This window comes from Phacochoerus africanus, chromosome 2 (genome assembly GCF_016906955.1).
Source record: "Phacochoerus africanus isolate WHEZ1 chromosome 2, ROS_Pafr_v1, whole genome shotgun sequence".
In the NCBI taxonomy this organism is placed as follows: domain Eukaryota; kingdom Metazoa; phylum Chordata; class Mammalia; order Artiodactyla; family Suidae; genus Phacochoerus; species Phacochoerus africanus.
In genome coordinates, this window is record NC_062545.1 from 9040387 (window position 1) to 9064852 (window position 24466).

The 24466-nt window shown below is 53.2% G+C and overlaps 1 protein-coding gene across 1 annotated transcript in view; it reads right to left on the minus strand.

Moving 5' to 3' along the window:
- The window catches only part of SYNJ2 (synaptojanin 2), a 96532-nt gene that overhangs the window by 9649 nt on the left and 62417 nt on the right, over positions 1-24466 (minus strand). The window contains exons 9-23 of the mRNA XM_047769845.1: positions 23753-23834; positions 22902-23051; positions 22652-22817; positions 19509-19700; positions 17520-17601; positions 16693-16833; positions 14848-15040; positions 12900-13058; positions 10549-10705; positions 9173-9290; positions 5150-5368; positions 4989-5067; positions 3969-4137; positions 3067-3240; positions 1102-1236 (exon numbers count right to left, since the gene is read on the minus strand). Coding sequence (XP_047625801.1) covers positions 1102-1236; positions 3067-3240; positions 3969-4137; positions 4989-5067; positions 5150-5368; positions 9173-9290; positions 10549-10705; positions 12900-13058; positions 14848-15040; positions 16693-16833; positions 17520-17601; positions 19509-19700; positions 22652-22817; positions 22902-23051; positions 23753-23834 — 2216 coding nt within the window. The remainder of the gene's footprint in view (positions 1-1101; positions 1237-3066; positions 3241-3968; positions 4138-4988; positions 5068-5149; positions 5369-9172; positions 9291-10548; positions 10706-12899; positions 13059-14847; positions 15041-16692; positions 16834-17519; positions 17602-19508; positions 19701-22651; positions 22818-22901; positions 23052-23752; positions 23835-24466) is intronic.

A 24466-nucleotide genomic window follows, 5' to 3' on the forward strand; every position in this document is an offset into this window, starting at 1 on the left:
AGGAGTTCCTGTCATGGCGCAGCAGAAACAAATCCGACTGGGAACCATGAGGTTGCAGGTTCGATCCCCGGCCTTGCTCAGAGGGTTAAGGATGTAGGTCACAGATGCAGCTCAGATCCCATATTGCTGGGGCTGTGGTGTAGGCTGGCAGCTGCAGCTCTGATTGACCCCTAGTCTGGAAACCTCCATATGCCAGGGGTGCAGCCCTAAAAAGACAAAGGACAAAAAAAAAATTGTTTTATCTCTTTTTGTAAATTGCCACAATAATATAGGCTATAAATTTGTTTTTTATTTATTTAATATTTTATTTTCTGAGTACCAACCCAGAGAAGTAAAAAAATCAGCTTAACAAGTTGTGTGTGGCTGGCCTGCCATCAATTACTACTGTGATCTAAGCTGAGATGAATGCAATTTTGAAAGTCCAGCCGTAGGAAAATCTTTACGTCGAAGTTGTCATATTTGGGGGTGGGAGGGGGAGAAGCAAACAGTGGAGTAAACAGAAACTGATCAAAAGCGTGTCACAACTCCATTTCAGGTTATTAAGGGACGGTTCCTGGGCAAAGCAGTTTTTCTGAGGAGCCAGGAAGAAAAGTGCCACCCTGAGCCCGGGGCTGGGAAGGGCTGTTCTCAGCAGGCTCGGGCTCAGAGATGGGGTGGCGCCTCGTTAGGGGTCACCCTACATGTCCGGGCACCTGGCCTAAGTCCTGAGAAGCGGAGAGAGGGTGGGCAGCTGTCCAGGAGAGAAGATGCTGGAAGACGCTGTGCGGCTGGGGGAGGAAGGAGCTCAAAGTGCCCCTAGATTGTCTGTGGCCCCACTTTTCCACCGTGTAAAATTTCAAAGTGAAAAGCAGCTTAGAGCAAAAGCACAGCCATGGGAGGATGAAAAACAGCTTTGTAAAGAAATCATTTGATTTGCCTCGAGAAACACAGCTCTCTCTGATATCCAATTTGCCACAGATTTAGGACAAACAGGAGGCTGAGGAGGGGATAAAGCACCGCGGAAACCCGAAGGCTAGATTTAGAGCCATTTGTTGGGTAGCAGGAGGTATGTGATGATTCCCAGCAGGCATCGTGGTGAGCGGAAAGCAAGCGGAGTCTTACTTGGAGGCGGGGGTCTCTGCGGTGGGTGAGGTGGCCGAGGCCTATTGGGAACCGACAGAGACCTACTTGGAGAGCGGTGGCGGGGGTCCCCGACGGCTTCCAGCTCCTGCTTTAGCTCCACCAGGTCAGCATCATCTGCAGGGCATGGCGGGAGGGGAGTCAGGTGTCAGGGCAGACCCGGGTCTGCAGGGAGCCGGCGGTGGGGTGGCCAGACCCCCGGAAGGGGATCCCTTTCTGCTGGCATGCAAGGGGGCGGGGGAGGGCACCTAATGCCTGCTCGGCATATTCAGTGAACCGCGGACAAGGTGTGTTGTCCAGACATGAGCGACACTGAAATATTTCTAAGTGGAGGCACGTTTCCCTCTGAAATAGTACACGAGGCTTCCCACAGTAGACAATGGAAAACCAGAGCCTCTCCTGTTCAACTCCTCGCTCTAAAACAGGACAGCGGATTGGGAGGTGAGGGCAGCAAGGTCCCGTACGGAGTGTCAAGTTCATACTCAAATCCCAAATCCTACAGCCCATGGCAGCTGCCGCACAAGCGTTGGCCACCCTGAGTCACCCTGCAAAATCCCTCTAAGGCCCAGAGGGGCCTGGGGAGGCGACTGCTCTGTTTTGTTACATACGCATTTATTACCTTTAAATTCAGGACCATTTTAGGTCTTCTCTCCCACCCTCTGACACCCCCCGATTCACTTCATTTTGGCTCAAACATCCCGTCCCTCAAATCCAATGGTGCCACCTCTTTGGAGCTCCCTTTCCAAGGAGAAATCCCGCCTCTCCCGGGCAGAACTCCAAAGAGGTGGCCCTAAAAAGACAAAACAACAACAGCAACAACAAAACGCTTTGCAGGGAAGGTGTTTAGCCTGGAGAAGTACAAAGATCCCCAAGCCCTTTGATATGTTTGCTCTCAAAGCCGGTCCGTAGCCTGGCTGCACTGAACCATCAGGAGCTTTTAAAGTTACAGATTGCTGAGACCTGTCATAGAGGGTGGGTATGGCAGGTGTGGGCTGAGACCTTGGAAATCTTGGCAATTCATAAAGCTTCCCAGGTGATTCGGACACGTATCCACGTTTGGGGACTGTTGCCCAAAACAGCAGCAGCGTTCTTCAGAGAATCAAGGTGGTTCTGTGCATTGCAGCAATGCCATATCCTTAACCCACTGAACGAGGCCAGGGATCGAACCCTCATCTCCATGGATGTTAGTTAGGTTCTTGACCCACTGAGCCACAACGCGAACTCCTGGAAAGCATCTTAATTTATTTTCACCCCTATTCTCTGTTCTCAGCCCCAACTCACAGGGTCCTGCTCTCCTCCAGTGGGGACACAGTGACCAAATACAAAAGGTACTCATGGCTGTGGTGAGACTGAGCTGAGAAGTCTGATGGGGAATATGAACCAGTCTACTTCCCAGCCCACGGAATGCTAGTGGGTTTTAAACCTCACTCAAAAGAGCCATTCCACCATATCACTTAGGGACCTGCAGTTCCCTGTGACTCTCAGTCCCTCTTCAGTCTAAAATGACATAATGATGCTATGGTATACTATTACTGCATGATAAGAGAATATTATACGAATATAACATGGCACAAGCAATTCTGGACACAGATATTGAACACGTCTCTCATGGGATTGAATCAGAGAAGTTTGGGGAGGGGAAAACAATCAGAAACGTAAAACCAGTCCAGAGCTGTGACCATCTAAATACACAGAAGACACCAGAGCAATCGAGCATCTGGTGTTTGATGGGAGCACTGGTTATTGGAAAAAAATAGAAGCATTGGAGGAAATCGGTGGAATGGCAGCTGGGTTCCTCCCCAGAACCCAGTTTCCACCCCTTGCTATGATGGGTTTTACCCTTTGTTCATGGGACGGGCACACCTGATGGTGGCATGTGGTGTCCGGCTTCTGGGAGAGTGAACGCGGCCATACCAGAGGCTGTTTAGAAAAGGCGGGTGGAGCTACCTTTGTAGGTTGGATGCTGCTTCTTTTTGGTGAGTGCAGGCGACCTGCCGGGAGGTGCCACTGCCGTAGAGCTGGGGGCATCAGAAAGCTCATCTCCACCCAGTTCATTGTCCGAGACCACAGGCTGATTCAGCTCGTCCACCAAATAGTCTTCGTCATCTTCGAGAATATCCCCTGGCAGAAGGAAGCATCACAGCAAACAATTAGGGTGAAAGGGCCCAGTCTTTCATCGGTGGGTCTGTTTCATGACCGAGGCCTATGGTTCATGTCAGAACCCCCAAGGCACAGCCCAGGGTAGCGACGTGACAGCAGGGCCAGGACCCAATTCCATGGGTGCCTGAGACACAGGACCAAGTCCACAGCCCTGACATCCTCAAAACCACTGATTTCCGTGCAATTTTGTTTTTATTTTTATTTTTTGCTTTTTAGGGCTGCACCTGTGGCTTATGGAAGTTCCCAGGCTAGGGGTCAAATTGGAGATGCAGCTGCCGGCCTACACCACAGCCACAGCAATGCCAGATCCGAGCCGCCTCTGTGACCTATGCCACAGCTCATGGCAATGCCAGATGCTTAAGCCACTGAGCAAGGCCAGGGATTGAACCTGTGTCCTCATGGATATGAGTTGGGTTAGTAACCTGCTGAGCCACAACAGGACCTTCATGACTTCAGTTTCAGCCACCTCTGGTCTTGTTCACCATCGCATGCATCACCCTTACACGTGAACACCAGCCAACGTTTCACAGGGGAAGCAAGCTTGCCCTTCAAGCCGCCTCCGTAACCTTCCCGGGGGCGGGGCTCAGACGGGATCTTGAGGCTCTTGTGCCTCTTGTGTGTTCTCTGGGAGAACAGCACACCTGCCCACCTGGCCACAGGGACTGGGACGCCCTCGCAGAGTGACTCACCTTCCGACTCGTAGTCCAGACTTGTGAAGTCAAAGGTCTCCTCCAGCAGACAGGAGTTGGCCGTGGGCGACATGGAGGCCAGGCTGTCCCGCTTCCCAATGATCTCCTCCTGCAAACCTTTCAGCCAGTCCTTGGTCTTCGGTCTGATCTTCACAGCTCTGCCTTTCACCTGGGAGGACACAGCAGCCCCCCGGGAATGAATGTGGACGTCAGACAGCCCGTCCCAGCCCAAAGGGCTCCTCGCTCAATCGCAGGCTTCAGAGCGGGGGCCACCTTCACGTTTCGCCAAGAGAAACGAGGGTCTAGACCTCGGGCCCCGCCCCGCCCAACCGGGTCCAACTCCAAGCTGAACTGACATCTCCAGCCTTTCATCCCACTGTGTTAAAACCAGGAGGTTTTCAAAACAGAAACGACCTCTAAGCCGCATGTTCTTTTTTTTTTTTTTTTTGTCTTTTGTCTTTTTTGTTGTTGTTGTTGCTATTTCTTGGGCTGCTCCTGCGGCATATGGAGGTTCCCAGGCTAGGGGTCGAATCGGAGCTGTAGCCACCGGCCTACGCCAGAGCCACAGCAACGCAGGATCCGAGCCGCGTCTGCAACCTACACCACAGCTCACGGCAACGCCGGATTGTTAACCCACTGAGCAAGGGCAGGGACCGAACCCGCAACCTCATGGTTCCTAGTCGGATTCGTTAACCACTGCGCCACGACGGGAACTCCCAAGCCGCATGTTCTAAACCACATTCTGTAAAGAGAAAGATGAGGTTTCCTGGTGGTTAGGACCCGGGCAGCTCTCCTGTGGCGAGGTGTGGACACAGACGGACCCCGTCACGCAGGGCCAGCTGCGCTCCAAAGCTTGCTCCTTCTCCCCAGTCCTGCAAGGAGCCAAGGCTGGACGGTGGACACCCTGACCAAAGATTCCAGAACCAGATGCTGGAACGGAGGGGACCAGCGCCTGACCTCCTGCGGCATCTCTGCTACAGACCCGACCCAGTGAAAGCACAAGAAACCAGTCACACTCACCTTCATCCCGTCCACGTCCAGGACGCTGAGAGCCGAGTGACTGTCTGCAAAAGTCACCAGCATCTGCCCATGGTTGATCCTGGAAGAGAAGAACATGGCCAGGTTGACCCCAAGCGTGCTCTCCGATGCCCCCGGGAGCTGCCCCCAGCGGGTCCCCTCACCTGACGAGCACGATTGTGCCGTAGCTCCCCAAGGTCTGCATGAGCTCCAGGCGCACGTCCTCGGGGAACTCATTTCTCTCTTCCAAGGTCGGCGACTGAAGGTTGACGACGACAGTGGCGTCCAGGGGGCCCTGGAAAGAGGACACTTCCTGGAACACCCTGTCCCGAGCACCCACATCGACTTCTTGCACTTCCACCTCCACGATGGCCAGCACGGGTCTGCGTGAGATACGGGGGAAGATGGGGACCGTTAACCTGGGACCGGATGGCCCCCAGCCCCCACCTCAGTCCCCACTCTGCCGGAAACCGCCAACACCAACCACGCAGCCTGTGTGCGCCCCCTCCCCCCAGAGCCCCGCAGCCAGGCTGTCCCGTCCTGCGGCTTCAGCCGGTCTTTCCTCAAGCTTGGGGCTATCCTGGCATTTCTATCTAAGGATGATTCGACAGAAAACGACACCAGCCATCAGCAAAGGTTCTTTACGTGTAATCCCAGGACTGCCGAGGATGCTGAGAAAGGGTTACGCTTTTCAGGGGGCTATTTGGCAATGTGTGTTAAGGATCTCAAAAACGTTCATCTCTTTTGACCAACTAATCCCAATTCTGGATAGCTGTTCTAAGGAAATGACCAGAAAACCAGACAAAGATTTATACACAAGGTTGATCATTACAGCACCGTCGGTGGGAGAGAAAAGGGGAGACAGTGTAACTGTCCCATGATAGGGAGACAGTTAAGTTAGGATGCACCACAACATCAGACGCCATGCGCTCTCGGAGAGTGACGTCGTGGGACTTTCTGGGTGGTGCAGTAGCTTAAGGATCTGGCATTTTCCTGCAGTGGCTTGGGTCTCTGCTGTGGCGTGGGTTCAATCTCCCGCCTGGGAACTTCCACATGGCTTGGTGCAGACAAAAAAAAAGAATGATGTAGAAATCTATCTGACACACACAGAAAAATGGATCTTCAGGAAATAATGCAATTGTTGTGATTTTTATGTAGGGATGGTTTGGTTCACTCTGCAAAATTTTTGAAAAGTCCCTTATGATGAAGATTATGTCACCTTATTGAAGACATTTATAATATTAAGTGGAAACGAAGCATAATATAAAATGGTATATGATACGGTGGAAACCTTTCAAACTAGGGAATGCTGAAAAATTAAGAGATAGGGGTGTTAAATCAGTAGTACCCCCTGAATTTACATGACTACTGTTAGATTTTTTTTTTTTTGCATCTAGAAACAAGAAACAAGAAGATGGGGGGAAAAAATCTAGTATTTTTAAAAAACTCTTTCAGCAGGGAAACTTTTCAGAGAAGCCTCATGTGTTGGAAATGGAGCATCTCTGATGGAAGCAGGAGTGGGCATGGGCAGGCAGCTTCGCTGACTCGGCATGAAAAGGGACCAACTTCCAATACGCCAGCAACTGGATAAAGCTCCAGAGAAAGAAGATGAGTGCAAAAGCCAATCCCCCAATTCTGCTCCATTTACAGAGTATTTTTGCAATGACAAAGTGATGGGAAGGGAGAATGGGTCAGTGGCTGACAGGTTAGGGAGGTGTGGGGGCGAGGGAAAGGAGGGTCCCAGGGTGATGGATGTTCTGTCTCCACCGCATTGATGTTAATATCCTGGTGAATTACAGGTCTTACCACTGGGGGGGGGCTGGGTAAAGGGTGCTGGGATCTCTTCATTCTTCCCTACAACTGCATTCAAATCTACAATGACCTCATCATCAAAAGCTTAATTTTAAAAATGTTAATGTAGCAAGCGAAAAAGCAGATGAGAACAGTTCACATAATACGATCCTAGTTTTCTCATTCAATTTAAACACCTGAAGCTTGCGTGCACCTGAGCACACATGACATATTTTGGTGGAAAATGTACGTGGAAAAATGCAATGAAAAGAGAGGACAATCCGTCACCCGACATCGTCTCAGAGGGTGGTTCGGTGGGCGACTGGTTTGTTTATGTGTATTTTCACTGTCGACAACCAAGATGTTGTGCTTTTGTAATGAGAAAAATCAATAAACGTCTAAGGTGGTCTCAATCCAGGATGTTTCGGTCTGTCCTCCCCGCCCCCCTGCCAGGCTTCCCTGCTGAGAAAATGCTGCTCCACCCTCGGAGCTGCTCGGGCCAAAAACGCCAGAGTCACCCTCCCCTCCTCTCCCTCACAGCCCCCATGCCATCCATCGGCCAATCCTGCTGGACTTTCAAAACCTAACCAGAGGCCAAGCACTGATCACCACGGCGACCGGGGCGGCCACCTGGGTCCAAAGCCCCACCATCCCCTCCCTTGCTTGCTGCACCAGCTTCCTCCCTGGCTCCCCCCGCCCACCCTGGCCCCACGGGAGTCTCTTCAGGTGGCTGTTACAACCTGGCCCCACAATGCCACTGTGCTCAGAGCGAAACCCTCTGTCCTTTTTACGGCCCACAGGGTTCCGAGTTGGTGATGCTTGCTCATCTCGCCCCGTTTCCGATGGCTCTTCCCCTCACCCATCTTCTCTATTCTCCGGGTGCCGAGATGTTCACTCCGTGCTCTGGCCCTGGCACGCGCTCCCGCTGACACCTGCGTGGCTCACACTCTCATTTTCTTCAGGTCTCAGCTTCCAAGGGCATCTTATCAGAGAGGCCTTCTCTGACCACTTGGTATGAAACTGCACCAACCTCTGGCCTGCCACTACTTTTTTTTTTTTTTTTTAATTCACAGCATTTTTGTTTATTGTCTGTCTGACCTCACTAGGACAGAGGGTTTCAGTCTGAGCACAGTGGCATTGTGGGGCCAGGTTGTAACAGATTCCTTGAGAGCATGGTCCCCTCTGTTTTGTCCGCTCCTTATGCTCAGCGCCAGGAAGGGCCTATATAGAAGGCTCCTCTTTAAAAACTGGTTACATGACTGCTTTTAAATGTCCTCACTGCACTAGCAAACCTGAAAGCCACAGATCGACAGATCTTCCATCGCTCATTTCTAGGTATATATTGACAACAGCGGTTTCTCAAAAAACTAGAAGCACCTAAGATTTAGACTGAGAGTCCGACCAACTGTTTATCACCAATGCTCTTTCCTAAACTCCTCCCTTGCAAAAGTTGAAACTGACCTGCTAGTTTTGGTAGCAGCCGTGGGAAGATCACACCCTCATATGCCTCCTCTGTCTCTAAAGATGTCCTACGAGAATCAGCTCCCCTTGGGGCTGGTCCCAGTGCACGCCGGGCTGACAGACCCCTGCTGCCGTGTCCGATCCTAATCCACAACGCATAGGCCAAACCAACAGCTCAGAGCATCAGAAACCCGAATCCAGCACCGTAAAACCCTATGGTGTTTGCAATAATACAATATCGGGGACGCTATTCATCTGTAGGTGAATGGGTAAACTGCAAGGATACATTTAGCGGAATATTGGACAGTGGTTACACATGCATGTGCCAGGTCTCTAACAGTGGCGTGACTGTGCTGCAAAAATTTAAGTAACAAAAAAGCAAGAGCACAGTGACGTCACTCATCAGAAGTTAAACGAGGCATTCCCGTTGTGGCTGAGCAGGTTACAAACCCAACTGGTATCCATGAGGATGTGGGTTTGATCCCTGGCCTCACTCAGTGGGTTAATGATCTGGTGTTGCCATGAGCTGCGGCGTAGGTCATGGACTCGGCTTGGATCCTCCGTTGCTATGGCCGTGATATAGGCTGGCACCTGCAGCTCCAATACGATCCCTAGCCTGGGAACTTCCACAAGCCACAGGTGCGGTCCTAAAAAGAAAAAAATCAATAAATAAATGACACAAATCGCCACAGATTATGTCTTTGCAATTTTCATTAAGTGACGTCACTTATGATATGGAGCAATGACAAAATGCTCACACTGATTAAATCTTGGCGGCAAGTACACAGCTATTTGTCATACTGTTCCTGCTCTTTACTGTAAGTTACACATGTGCGTGTACACACACTCACACACTACACACACACTCTTGGATTGGGAGCAGCAGGCAGCGCCTTTCTCAGCTGAGGACGTGCCCACAGTGGCCAGGACCATACCTGTGGTCAGACGCTTGAAGCTCTGCTCGGCCATAATACTTGAGGGTGCCAGGGGACCAGGCGTGTCTAACTTTGGGGTCAGCATCCAGGCCATTGTCTAGAAGGTTGAGTTCTCCGGCTACTCCAAGGATTCCAATCAAGAGACACACACACAAGACAAGATTGTGTCAACATATGTGATCGCCGACTATAGATCACCCCACCCCCACCCCAGACTCCTTCCCTCTAACCCCTTGGCCTTGAAACCTCGTCAAGGCGGCTTTGGAACCAGGGGTAAAAAGCTCCTCCCACGTGGATCATCCAAACCAGCGCTGCCTGCATCCTCCCCAGCAGGCAGACTGGCTGAGAACGTGGACGCCGCTGCGGCGGGGATTCTGCCCCAGGCCCATAGGAACGGGAGACCCGCAGCTCTGTAACAGCTGGAGATGCGGAACCTGGAAACCAGCGTTAGGGCACCGTGCCCCTTGTGCAGATGTCCACAAGCTGATCTCAACAAAACGGCGTCTGACTTCCCAATCTGCAGGTGCAATTTCCGGGCTTTGAAATCTCACCAGAAAAGTTTGGGTGTTTAGGTATTAATTATAGCCGTTTGAACTTTGAATTAACTGTGCTTCCTCGCTGGGCATCAATAATTGTTCAAAACTTGAGTGACAAAGGATTGATTTAAAAAAATCTTGTTGGAGTTCCTGTTGTGGCTCAGTGGTAACAAACCTGACTAGTATCCATGAGGTGGTGGGTTCAATTCCTGGCCCTGCTCAGTAGGTTAAGATCCAGTGTTGCTGTGAGCTGTGGTGTAGGCTGCAGACACGGCTCCGATCTGGCGTGGCTGTGGCTGTGGCCAGCAGCTACAATTCCTTTTTGACCCCTAGCCTGGGAACTTCTATATGCCGTGGGTATGGCCCTAAAAAGACAAAAAAAAAAAAAATCTTGTCTTTCTTGGCTCTTGCTCATGCTTGATTTGGAATTGGCGCTTTAAGCAGATAAGAGTTTGGCCAAACAAAATGGGCTGGAAAAAGCGCATGAGGGTGTGAGGCAGGGATGTGGAGAGGAAGAGCCGGGCCTCTCCCTGTCCCCACCAGGGACAGAAGGCGGCAGCAGGGAGTCGGGGGACAGCTGTGGGGCAGGGATGGGGACAGCCAGGAGCAGGTCCACCTGCAGACCGCAGTCTCTAGAAGGAGGCCCGGGGGTGGGGGGAGGCTCCCCCAAAGCGCAACTGCCAAAGCTCCAGTCCTGGGGTGACTGGCAAAGTTCTGGGTTAGCAAAAGAATTGCTACTCACAGAGCAAAGACCACTGAACTAAATAAAAGTGACCCCCCCCCCCAGGGCACTGATCATTCGCCCTCCCCCAGCTCTGAAGGCGCACGCAGCTCACACACCTGTTTTGTCAAAAGGATGCCTCTTCCTCCACCACAGGACCCTGTCTGTCCAGGCAGGGGTGCGGCACTTGTCACTTGTGTCATAGGCAGCCGAGCCAACATCATACTTGTAGGTGGGCCCAAAGTCAATGGTGCCTTCGTGAAAATCTTTAAAAATCTATGAGGCAAAGAAGTCATGAGACCATCTTAGCTCTCCTAGGTTCTATATGTTACATGCAAATAGAAGGCACATTCCAGAGTGTTTTAGCCCTAAATAAACAGAATCCACATTATATTTGCAAATAGGTAAAAAACTGGACATTTGTGTGCCTTATTAATCAGCAAACAAGTGATGATTACCAGGAGTTCCCTTCGTGGCTCAGCGGTTAAAGAACCCGACTAGGAACCATGAGGATGCAGGTTCAATCCCTGGCCTTGCTCAGTGCATTAAGGATCTGGCGCTGCCATGAGCTGTGGTGTAGGCTGCAGACACAGCTTGGATCCAGCACTGCTGTGGCTGTGGCATAGGGTGGCAGCTGTAGCTCCAGTTGGACCCCTAGCCTGGGAACCTCCACAGGCAACAGGTGTGGCCCTAAAAAGCAAAAACAAAAAAAAAAGGGGGGGGGATGACAATCTACGCTTTCCACTGACTTACACACCACCACGGGGTCTGCCACCCACCTGGGCACCCGATGTCACACATCTGCCTGTCAGCACCTGGGTGACAGAGACAGGCGCAGGCAAGGATGCAGAGTCCAGGCCGAGGGTAACGCCCGGCCCAGACCTGGCAAGGCCTTGATCCACGCATGCTAACTACACCAAGTGGGGAAATGAAGCTCAGAACGGAAGCCCGGCCCTTCTCCGCCTTCATTCAGCCCTGGGTCCAGCCTGGACGCCGTGGGATGACCCGGGAATGGACGCTCACTCAGTGACCGAGTCAAGGGAGGGAATGGACATTACCGGCTGGAGGCAGAGAGCAAAACCTGCAGGGAAGGCCTGTGTGGCGACCCTTCCCTCTGGCCACCCCCGCCACCGAGGGGAGACCACGGAAAACTGGGAGGAAGGGACCGTAACGTCCCTCCCCTCACCATCGAATCCACCGCGTTTTCAAAAGGGAAGCGGAATGCTGCTGTGCCTCCCTCCCCTCGGCCCGTATAACAAACACCATCCGCTGGAGGAGGAGGGAAGCTCCGAGGCACGGGGCGGTGGCCCGCGTGACCCTGAAGAACTGAGGACAGATCCGGGGGCTGGGGCTGCCCCATCGCATCGTGGTCTAGGGAGGCATCGCGGTCATGTCGGGGTAAGGATGAGCCCGGCCCGTCACAGCCTTGGGCTGTATCATGGTTCTGTCTCCCGCCTGTTTGACCTTGGAAGCTGAACTGGACCTCAGTTTTCTTGTCTATAAAATGGGTGTAACACCTAATCTGCAGGATGGTCTTGAGAATGAGGCGTACAAATCGGCTTGCATTAGATATTGTTGGTATATTGAATTCATTGTTAGTATGTTCACCAACAAGAAATAGAGCAATAACTTATGTACGATGTTTGGGAGTTCCTGCTGTGGCTCAGTGGTAATGAACCCGACTAGTATCCATGAGGACACAGGTTCTAATCCCTGCCTCGCTCAGTGGGTTGAGGATCTGGCATTGCCATGAGCTGTGGTGTAGGTCGCACATGTGGCTCAGATCCTGTGATGCTGTGGCTGTGGTGTAGGCTGGCGGCTGCAGCTCCAATTAGACCCCTAGCCTGGGAACTTCCATAGGCCGCAAGTGCGGCACTAAAAGGAACAAAAACAGAAACATGATGTTTGGAACAGAGTCCACAGGGCAACTTGCTGCTTTCGGGCCCCTGACGCACAGCCATCCCGACCAGCCCTGCCCTGAAATGAGGCACATGGACCAAGGACATGGCACCTGTCATCCTCACCCAGCCGTGTGCGCAGACGCCGACGTGGGGCCATGGGAAGCATCTGGGACTCAAACTGGGCTCAGCTACTTACTCACTGGGAGGCACTGGACCAGGCGCAGCTTGTCTGAAGGAGGAGGAGTCGGCTAACCCCCTGCGACCACAGAGCCCAGGCCAAGCTCTGATCTCCTGGGGTGGCTAACACGTGTCCTGCGTCCTTTCCTCTAGCGACAGACAGTGCCTTTGGCCATAAGAAGACACGCAGACCTCGACCTCAGCCAGTGAAAGCAAAGAGAGGACCTGCGTGTGGACAGACACTCTCCCACCTGTGCCACACGTGTCCTATCGCGTGCAAATCAGTTAGGTCCACTCAGGAAGCTGAGCTGGTGAAGGCTGGCGGGTACGTTTAGGAGATGCGATTCCCTGTCGGAGCAGGTGTTAAAAACTGTGTTGAAAGCACGACTTACTTTTCCACTTGATTTCTGCAGCTGTAGCTGATCAAATTCCAGAAGCTTCTTCCAGTCTTGGCGTTTAACGAAATAGAAGACCTCTTCGTAAGTGAGATCGATGCGGTAGTTGAAATCACCGCACCAAAACACATAATCGTGAGAAAAAATGTTTCTTCCCTAAGTTGTCAAAGAAGAAAGTCATGATTTGGCCCATCTTGCAAAGAAGAGGGGAGAAAATGAAACTCACCCTGCAGAGGATAAGCAGACGTGTTTTTCCTAAGACGCTACTGAAAAAGAAAAGTCTGCTAGAGCTTATCTCAGTTTTCACTGATCCCACGGAGCTACTGGGGGCTTTGCCCACGGCTTACTGTTAAATTTTAAAGAATAGTGTTTCTGAGAGGTTTGGGGAAAGCTCCACCTCTAACGGGGGGAGCATGACTGCCAAGAGTTGCTCTGCTCTTCAGATCTTGACCATCAGGCCGTGCCAACTGCCTTGTAAGGTCTCTGTCTTAAAAACAACTGCCCCAACATTCAGTGTTTGGAGAATGAGGTTTAAGAAAGGAAGTAGAAATTGCTCAGGTCACGGGACTTCGTAAGACCTGGCAGAGCTTAGACATTTTCACCCTGTGATCCTTCCCCTGCCTCCCTGCCCGGGGAACCCCGGCTTCTTCTCTGCCCTTCCCCCAGGAACCACCACCACCACAGCAGGCCGGGATAAACAACCGATGACACTACAACACACACATGTGCTGTGATGTGAGCACGCTGTCCTCACAGCAGCCTGTGAGGCACACACTATTGCCACACTCCTGAAGGTTAAAAATTATGTTCGGAAAATGTGCTGAAGGTTACACCACCAGTGCGTGATAGAGACAAGACAGGCGCTCAGATCTGCCCAACTCCAAATCTGTTTCTAATACACGCTGTGGTATTTCCACTCCCCCAACCTGCAACAGTACTCGGGGACTGAAATGATAGCAGACAAATAAACATGTAGAGCAGCACTGCCGATGGAACACTCTCCAGTGATGGGACTGTCCTTTGCACTGTCCCAAAAAGAAGTCTCCAGCCAGCAGCAGCCACTGGACACCTGAAATGCGGCTGGTGTGACCGAGGGATTTTTAGTTTTACTTAATTTTAGTTATTTTACATTAAAATAGATACTTGTGGGAGTTCCCATTGTGGCTCAGTGGTAACGAACCTGACTAGTATCCATGAGGACGTGGGTTTGATCCTTGGTCTTGCTTAATAAATAAATAGCGGCTTGTGGGGACTCCCCTGGACAGAGTAGGATCTGGCCTCCCATGGAACAGCGGTAGGACCCAGCCAGCTATGTCTTGGACGCTGGCAGAATATGGGGCAGGAACAGCTGAAGTCCGCCCTCGCTGCTGGGAAACAGTGTCTGCACCAGGCTGAAGGTGTGCGGGACCATCTCCTTTGCACAGAAAGGACAACATTCAAATCTGATCCCCGGGCTTCAGAGTGAAAACCTCTGGACCACCACTAGAGGGCGGCGTGATACACGTAACTGGCAACTAGGAGCCCAGACCAGGACCCAGGGGCTCCTGGGTTTGAGGAAAAAGGGGTATTATTTTCTGAGCCACCACAGCATGGTTGTGTGAATCTCAAGAAAACCAAGTCTTACACGGTTTGGATGCAAATTTCTTCACCTACTTAGACAAAGCGTGGACATGCTGGGGTTTTTTGCCCGTTCCATGCAGGCGAATCAGAGTAAGGAAACGCAGGGCGCGTTAGGACATTCAGGGATCATATGAATCAAGGGGAAGAGAACACTCCTGGGCTGGACTCCCTGCTCACGCCACTGCAGCATCCCCTCGCCCGCAGCGCTGAGCCCCCAGGGGCAGCGACCCTCCCCTGCCCAGATGAGCCGCTCAGAAAACCACGTGTGGGGCCGCCCTGAGCAGGGGCCTGGCGCGCACCACTCCCCGCCCCGCACGCTGCTCACCATGGGGAAACTCAGCTTCTGGGTGATCTCCCTGTAATCCTCGTTTCTCTCCTTCACCTGGGACTGCCCGGCCGTCAGGTGGCTGCATATGAAGCAGAAGCTGGTGCTGTGGAACTGGAAGCGGATGGCCACGGCGCCTTTGTTTCCCGCCTTCCCCCCCATGCCCGTCTTCACCGTGTCAATCGCCACATCCCTAGAAAAGAGAATACGCATGCGCGTGCAGCGGACGTCTCAGCAGCTCCGAAGGAAAAGCACCAACTGTGTTGCTACAGAGAAGAGCCGGGAGGCAACACGAGGCTTGCTGCACTGAGAACTTTAAAACAAGCGGCTCAGAGCTGTCGCATCCCATCTTCAGCAGCCTGGCCACGCGGGGACCGGCGTGACTGCCATCAACTCCGCCATCACTGCTGGCCTTCCTCCCACTGTTGGCAGCGCCCTGTGGGAGGTCGGAGCGTCCTCCCCATGGCCCTGCTGCGAGGTGCTCACGGGAGCCCCCACAAAACACCCTGGAGCTGAATCACCTCCATCCTGGCAATGCTCCCCCACCTTGTCTCCCTGCAGTAGAAGCAGCATGGCCTTCCCTGCCCCATCCCACCTTGTGTGGCTTTCCTGCAAAGCACAGGAGGTGCTGTCAGGTAATCAACACATTTGAAGAAACAGCAACCATCCCACTATCTACATTGGGCTGGGGGGGGGGGTGGTTTCCACGCAGACAACTGCTCGCATTGAAATGACAACAAGCAAGCGTGTAGGTCCAGAGGACCACAGGCTGAAGCCTCCATCCTGCTCCTTGGGACTGCCACCCAGCAGACACGGTGTGAGGATAACCTGCCAACAGGTGTGTACAGAGCTTGAGGCTGAAGGGGCACCAGGCCAAGGGCACAGGTATTGGGACCTTTGGTGGCGTCTGGGAAACCCAAGAGGCCCTCAGCATCGCTGCCTTGCTCACGGCCCCTCTCTAACCTCTCCCCCAGCCTCATCTTTACTCTAGCCTTATCTGACCTTGACCCATTCAGCGTGGACACTCCAGGCCACCGCTAACCCAGGGGGCAGAGAGGAATTCAACATTTCCCCAAGGTCATAGAGGAGGATGGTGAACACCGAGCGCAGTCTTGCTTTCTGGGCGCGGCCACGGGCAGCCTGCGGTCCTCCAACTCCGAGCAGGTGCTCAGCCAGGTGTGAGCCCTCCTCAGCTTGGCGGACAGGCCAGCACCACATCTGGTATCGGCAAAGAGAAAGACCAGATGACATTCTAACAACTCGAATGAGACCAGGGAGTCCCGTGAGGCTAGGAGACAGCGGAAGGGGGAGTCCCTCCCAAACCTTAAAACGCACACGTGCACACACACACCTGCCCTTTCCTAAAAGACACCTTTCCCCCAGAGCTTCTCCCTTTCTGACATTCACAAGGCTGTCATTTTGGAGTCTCAGTAATGGGGTGCCAGGGGTGGAGGCTTTCTGCCCACACATCTTATTTAGAATTCTTTTTAAAAATAGACAAAAGAATGGGCATTTCCTGATGAGTGACCCAGCCCTTGCTCAGAGGCTTCCTGCCTAACATCTCAGCAAGGAATCCCCTTCTTTGTGCAAAACTGAGCCACGATGACAAGGATCATGAAACATTCCTTCTAAAAGGGTCCAGCTTCCTGAGCTAGAAGGTTCCCATTGTGGCTTTAAAAATGCTAAACAATATTCTATTCAGCCTGGTTTTTCCCTGAGGGTTTTGTTACATTTATCTAGAATAATGGCAAGTCCTGGTTCCTGTTGCAGGAAGGAGGGGAAAAAGGAAGTCAGAAGAAAATAACCCCATGTACCCCCAGGCGTTCGTAAATGAAATGGTCTCACCTGATGAACGGGACGTGGTATGGACGGACGAAGATATAAAGACAGACGCCCACCAGCTGTGCCGACGTCAGGAGAATGTACCTATGCGAGCGTGAGATGGCCTTCTGAAGCCGCTCGCCCCACATCTTCCTGTTGGTGGTGCTGGAGAAGCGAAAGGGTGGTGCTGTTGACAGCTAGCTGCGAGCAGGCCTTCCCACCTCCCAACTCCTCCAGCCTTGAGGTTCTTTGCACTAAACTGATGTCACACCACCCGCGCTCCTGCCTGAGGGGCACGAGCCTGAACCCCTGCAGTGGACTATCGGGGTAGTTCCGGCGGGGTTGGACACATCACAGCCCGTGCCTGCCCCAACCCGGGCCACCTGCGGCCCAGCGCAGGGCCTGGCTCCGAGGACCTCCTTAGACCCGCATCTTGCTGTTTGTTCGGAAAATTCCCTGAAATGGACGGGGAAAGAGCGTGGCGCTGACCCCACACCAAACGTTACTCCAGCGGTGTTCTTTTCTTGGTACCTGGTTTCTTACGAATACTTGTGCTTTCTAATCTTTCTCCAGAAAAGGTGAGTCAGCCCTACCCCACCCCGGCCGGCCCACACCCTCAGGGCTCCCACGCAGCAGCTCGAAGCATGCATCAGCCTGACTCACGCAGCACCTCACGGAATACAGAACCTAACCCCCCCCCCTTCTGTTTCCTTAATCAGCAGGGGGAGAGGACCCGGGGTGCAGGGTCCTGTGGGGACAGGAGCACCATCAGCAGTGTGGACACCCCGAGGGTGGCAGGTTAGCCAATACCCCCCGCTCAGGGCCCTGCGCCCCCACGCCCGGCTGCCTACCTGGCATTGACAATATTCCCTGCGCTCAATTCCACCATCTCTTCGAACCCCACGGCAAATATGTCAGCTGGGCTGCTGTCATCTGCGGAACAAGCAGGAAGGAATCAGCCCCTGTGCTAGCCATCCTACTGCCCAGGTGACCCTCGGACCTGCTGAGGTCCGCCTGTCCACCTCCTTCCAGCCCCCGCCGTGTCTACATCCTGGGTGCCTCGCTCTCCTCTCCAAACCCTGCTGCTCTTTCTGCATAAGGGTCAGACCAGGTGGTCTCGAAGCTTGAATCGGGGGAATATGACACAGTGCCCAGCAGACCCCCCTCCAGCCAGACTCTAAGTTCCCTGGGGCAGCGGCTGGCTCACTTGTGTCTGCCCCTTCAGCACTGGTCACAGCACTGGGCCAGCCTCACCAGGGGAATGACTGACTGTGCTCTGGGGGCACTGCTGTCCTGGGGTTAGAGGAGGGGACATCTAATTCTACTTGGGATCCACTCGGATGAAATCCGCCCTGGAAATGCCTGGTTTGTGGGAAGCACGGCGGAAGGAGGTGATGCTCGTTCATTCTCTTTGTGCCCTTTCACAGGGAAGCTGAGCTTAAGAGAAGCCCTGCGGCCACCTGACGCATCCCTCCGGCTGTAGCTTGAGGCTCGGCTGCCCCAGTGACGCCCAGCTGTGAACCCCAGCTTCCCCGCCCCCATCCCCCACCCCTGCAGACAGACGGCGGGGTCAGGGCTCTGCTGAGACAGCGGCTGAGAAGACCCTGCCCTCCGCCACTTCACACTAATAGCATGGAACCAGAATCTTTCCAGAATCCAAGTGAGCAGGAAAAAGCAAAAACCCTAGATAAAGGCTGACAGAGAAGAATTTGTTTTCCTTTTCTTTCTTCTTTTTTTTTTTTTTTTTTTTTTGGTCTTTTTAGGGCCACACCCTCGGCATATGGAAGGGTTGAGTTGGGGCTGTAGCCACTGGCCTATGCCACAGCGGTAGCAACGTGGGATCTGAGTCACACCTGTGGCCCACACCATAGCTCATGACAACACCGGATTCTAAAACCACTGAGCGAGGCCTGGGATCAAACCCAAATCCTTGCTGATGCTCGTCGGGTTCGCTACCGCTAAGCCGCAACGGGACTCTGACGGAGAAAAAGCATGTGTGCAGCCACGAAACATTACCTTACATGACATGAGATAAAAGATGAGGTGTCAACCTTGGAATTCTTTTATTCTTTTTTTTTTTTTTTCCGGCCTTTCCCAAGGCATGCTGAAGTTCTTGGTCCAGGGATTAAGGATTAAACCCCAGCCACAGCAGTGGCAATGTTTGTGGGTTTTGTTTTGTTTTTTTTGTTTGTTTTGCTTTTTAGGGCTGTACCCGAAGCATATGGAGATTCCCAGGCTAGTGGTCCAATCTGAGCTACAGCTGCCGGCCTACACCACAGCCAAAGCAACACTGGATCTGAGCCGCGTCTGTGACTTACATGACAGCTCACAGCAATGCCAGATCCTTAAACCCCTGAGCGGGGCCAGAGATCGAACCTGCAACCTCATGGTTCCTAGTCGGATTCGTTTCCGACACGCCACCATGAGAACTCCAACAATGTTGAATCCTTAACTGTTAGGCCACCAGGAAACTCCTGAATTATTTTGTTCTTGAAAGGTACACATGTTCTTTCGTGACGGCTAAAGCAGCCGGGTGGCGGCATGGCTGGTTTGGGAAAAGGCCAGGATGGAAGTCCCGGGTCAGGGCCTGGCTCCAGGGCCACGCCTCCCTCCTTACAACGTGAAAGTTCTATTCAACAAAACCTAGCACTGCAAGATCTCTACATGTGAAGATAACAGAGAGTCACGGCTTTGATAACCCTTCCAAACATTTGGGAAAGAGAAGGTGCCACAGCGCTTTCTAAACGCTCCGAGGAGCGAGAACGCCAAACACCCGGCCTCCCAGGTCCACCTGCAGGTGGGGCTGGACCTCGCCAGAGGGGCTGCACCTGTCGTCTCACCCTGTGGTCCGGTGACTCCAGAGAGCGCGGGCGCGTCCAGCAGCCAGTCTGCCAGCTCGGCCGTGCCCAGCAGATTGCTCCTGAACTGCTTCCCGCCGTTCACGTTCCAGGTGCCCACGGCCACGCGCACAGGCCTGAAATTCGTGAACTCCGACTGGCGCTCCGACATGGCTCTCAGGATCCTGGGGGTCACTGTCAGGGGGTATAAGATGGGCATATTTGTCTGCACCCCAAACCCATGCACCCCAAACACAGTGAGGCTCCCGTCCGAGAGGGTTGCACAATCCCATCATTTGGGCCAATGCTCCCGATGAAGGCGGTCGGGGGCTAAAGGCCACCATGACCGGAACATGTCCCTCTGGAGCTTCTGCCATTAGGTTGTGAAAACACCGAACCAGCGACCTCCCTCCACGCCCTTTCCCCAACAGAGCCACAGAGGTGGTGACAGCAAACCCCAGGGAGTCTCCTCCTCAGCGGTCACACCGTGATCCCCTGGGAATTTAAGCAAAGGGACGATGCAACTCCCTGTACTGAGATACAGGCACAGCAGACCTCAAGTGTCTGACACCATCATTGCACTTCCACCTTCCGATCCATGTGCCTGAAACGTTTTGTTCGGTTTTGCCATGGACTCAAGCCTTTAAAAAAATCATTACTCTGGGGGAGTTCCCGCCATGGCGCAGCAGAAACAAATCCGACTGGGAACCATGAGGTTGTGGGTTCGACCCCAGGCCTCACTCAGTGGGTTATGGATCCGGCATTGCCGTGAGCTGTGATGTAGGTCACAGATGTGGCTCGGATCTGGCGTGGCTGTGGCGTAGTGTAGGCTGGCAGCTGCAACTCCGATTCGACCCCTAGACTGGTAACCTCCATATGCCGCAGGCGTGGCCCTAAAAGGATAAAAGACAAAAAAAAATTATTACTCTGAACCACATCCATCCTCTAAAGAGCCAAAAATATATTCCATTTTATACACTAGTGACGTAACCCAACCTATGCCACGTTTACTTTGCTACGAAAAAGACTCACTGTACTACTGAGAGCTTCTCTCTGATTTTACTGAGCTGGCCTTGTTTCCAGAACCAACCCAAATATCACCTTGGCTATTAGAACTCAAGTAGGAGTTCTCCCAACGATGGAAGAATGAAAGTAGAAAAAAAGTGGGAAACCATTTTAAGCATGGACAAACCAATTTTTCAAAAATTTCTAAAATAAGAGTTCTACATTTTTATAAGGAAAAATGCCGGCTCTGTTCTTCCTTTCCACGAGCCTCATAACGTTTACAGGCTCTAGGGGATAATGCGGCATTAAAGGTTTCCCAAAGAGGAGTTCCCGTCGTGGCGCAATGGAAACAAATCCGACTAGGAACCATGAGGTTGTGGGTTCCATCCCTGGCCTCACTTAGTGGGTTAAGGATCCGGCGCTGCCGTGAGCTGTGGTGTAGGCCACAGATGTGGCCTGGATCCAGGGTTGCTATGGGTGTGGTGTAGGCCAGCAGCTGTAGCTCTGATGAGACCCCTAGCCTGGGAACCTCTATATGCCACAGGTGCAGCCCTAAAAAGATCAAAATAAAAATAAATAAATAAAAACTTTCCCCCCAAAGAAACCTCTCGCTTACTTATATGTGGGATCTTACACACATACACAAATGAAATGAACGTATAGATACAACAGAGAACAGCTGCCAGAGGCTGGGGTGGGGGATGGGGAGGTCGTCAAAAGGTACGAACTTCCAGTTATAAAATAACTAAGTCCCGGACCTACTGTAAGCATGATGACTTCAGTTAACAAAGCGTATTGACTATTAAAAGGTGCTAAGACAGTGGTTCTTAAACGTTCTCATCACAAGGAAAAGATTAAACTATCTGTGGTGGTGGATGGCGCCTCGACCTACTGTGGCGAAGACTCTGCAACATATACACGTATCAGATCATTACGCTGTACACCTGAAACTGATACATCTCAATTAAAAAAAAAAAAAGAGGAGTTCCCGATGGAGCGCAGCAGAAACAAACCCAACCAGTATCCATGAGGACGTGGGTCTGATCGTCAGTGTGTTGGGGATCTGGCGTTGCTGTGGCGGTGGTGCAGGCCGGCAGCTGCAGCTCTATTCGACCCCTAGCCTGGGAACCTCCATGTGCTGCGGGTGCAGCCCTAGAAAGAAACATAAAGGAAACCTCTAGCTATTGAGGGAACCATGACAGTCTTGCCCCTGAGAGTGGAAGGTGTCTTTATCCTGGGAGATTTCCACAGGACTCTGAGGCCGTGACAGACACAGGAGGCCACCCTCAGGGACTCCCCACGTATGAAACCCGGCAACAGGACCGAGAGCCCATTCGGTCTGAGCAAGACCCCTGGAGCGAGCTGTTCACAGACACGGCGCTCTGACGCCTGTGGGGCCTCTGCACTTCTCCCCTCCTCCTGGTTTGGAAAATGGTCCAAAGGAAGAAAGGAGAAGCGGGAGCTCTCATCAAGGCCAGAAAGCACAGGCTCCCAGGGAGCAGTGACAGCCAGTTATTCGTACACACTTTTACCTTCTGGGTACTGCGGTGCCTGACTTTTGGGCTGGGGAGAAACCGCCCTCCTAGGGCCAAGTCAGCTCTCGACTCAGCCAGAACCTGTGATGTGCAAACCAATCCAGAGCCGCACCTCCTCTTTCTGGCCCACACACCTGCAGGCCTTAATCAGCCCAGGACCAGGAACCCAGCCCAGCATCGCTCCAACTAATGGGGCCTCCGCCAGTTACCTCAACCTACTCTCCTACGGGAACCCCAGTCAAGGCACCCCAGTGAAGGCCATGGCCTGAGTGCCCTCCTGACCCCCGTGGGGTTCTCCATGTGGCCCCAGTGGCATCTCTATGACCTGCAAGTGTAAAACTGTTTTCTCCTGAGCCTCACTCTGCCTCCTTTTGCAGCTGCACCTGGCTGAGCATCTCATAAAATACAAGACACAGCTGCAAGCTGCTTGGTCTGCTGGTCAGACGGCGAGACTCGGAGCACAGCAGTTCCCTCTCGCTACCCTACAGCTCAGGGGGTGCCTGCCACCCGCCCTCCGGGGTTACGGGAGGGGTCAAAAGGCTGGCTAGCACCCTGCCCCCTGCCATGCCCTCTGGATGCCTGCCCAGGTGGGCGGGAGCTGCTCACCCAGCAGGGCCGGGTTGTCCAGCAGCATCCGTCCTCTGTCTGCCGACTCCTCAGTGTAGACGTCCCCGACCAGCAGCAGCTTGATGGCCTCCTGCTTCACTCCGTCGAAGAAGTTGGACTGGATTGTGCGAGACACGGACCGCGCCCCGTCCTTCAGCTTCCCCACCTGCCACGGGCCGGATGACAGACTGTGAGCAGGGCCGAGCCGGTCCCCGCCCCCGCCCGCCCTCCACCCCTGGGTGGCCCCTACCTTGGCCTTGCCTTCCAGGGCCCGGCTGCCCGTGAACATCTTGCTCAGGCTGTGCCCATTCAGAGACCACATGGCTTTGAAGGACTCCACGAAGCGGTCGGCGATGGGCTTTGAATTCAGCCCGAGGCTCTCGAGCTGCAGGTGGAGGACCTGGGGGAGGAAGGGACAGCTGTCACTGACTTCTCGCCCAAAGGCTGTCCCCCAGCTGCCCAGGGGATACCACCAGGTGCCACCCCCGTGCCTCCCTTAATCAGCAGATTGCTATGGATGATGCTGCACCCAGAGGACATGGCATCCTCGCAGCAGAGCACGGGGCTTCCCGCCACAACTCACCCACCCTTCTCTGATACCCTTACCCTCCCCCCACACACACACACTGCCAGCAAGCAGGACGGCAAGGGGTAGATGGAGGTGGCGCTGACCCCACCCTGCCTCCCAGCAGTGAGCCAGGAGAGGCCACCCAGGCAGCGGGCCACAGACAGACTCAGGCCTCCCTCCAGGCTTCAAGCCCAGCCTCGTCTCAGCTGGCCTCACGCTGCCTTCGTCCGACGGAACCGTCCTGATACTCACTACACACAACTACCATTTCTCAAAGGGGCCTCTTTGGGCCACCGTGTCTGGGACACATTCCAAAGAGTGTGTGAAAGCATGCCTGTGACAGGTCAAAGGTAGATCTGGCACAGACAAGCCAGCCACCCAGGGAGACCTCGCCCTGGAGGCTGGGCACATCCTTGTCCCCTCCCCACGGAGAGAAAGTTAGCCTGTGATGCCTTCCTCATCTTGCTGACACCGGCGCCCCGCTGGTCCCCCTGGAGGCTCAGGACAGGACACAGGTGGCCCGAGAGACAGACCTCGAGGGCAATGAAGCTCTGCACGGCGTTGGTTCGGTCCAAGCAGTCGAGACAGTTCATCCGCAAAGTGCCTTTCTGAAAACTTAGGGAAACGAGACGCAAATGGTTACAAGTTCTGTTGGAAGAAACGATGGCCCTGGTACAATGGCCTGCTTGACTCTGTCCCCAAGGAGAGCTCCTCACCTCCTCCCTGGTAGCCCACCTGCACCCCGGACCCTAGGCCACCAGAATCATTCAGACAGCCGATCCTAAGCTCTTTGCCTGGCTCTGTCATTTCCACGGAAGCCCTGCAGAGGTAACCAACCCCAAAGGTACCCATCGCCATGGGTCCTGGCACTGCTGGGGTGGCGGGCTGAGCCCAGAGCAGCTCTCAGCAGCCGGCATGCCCCAGTTGTTATAATTACAGTCAACCCCATTATTCACCATGGTCATATTCTAGCAAATCGCCATGAACTATTAGCAAACTGGACTGTTAGCAGAGTGGCAAATACTGAGTCACTGCTCCTGGGGGAAATATCAGGTTAGGTTCCTGTGAGCCTCCAGTCATGTGTTTTTATCCACTAATCAATATATAACCTTATTTTGTGTGTGTGTCTGTTTACAAACACCTAATTTATTTATTTACTTATTTATTTTTGGCCACACCTGCAGCAGCCCTCGGAATTTCCTGGGCCAGGGATGGAACCAGCCCTACAGCAGTGACAATGCCAGATC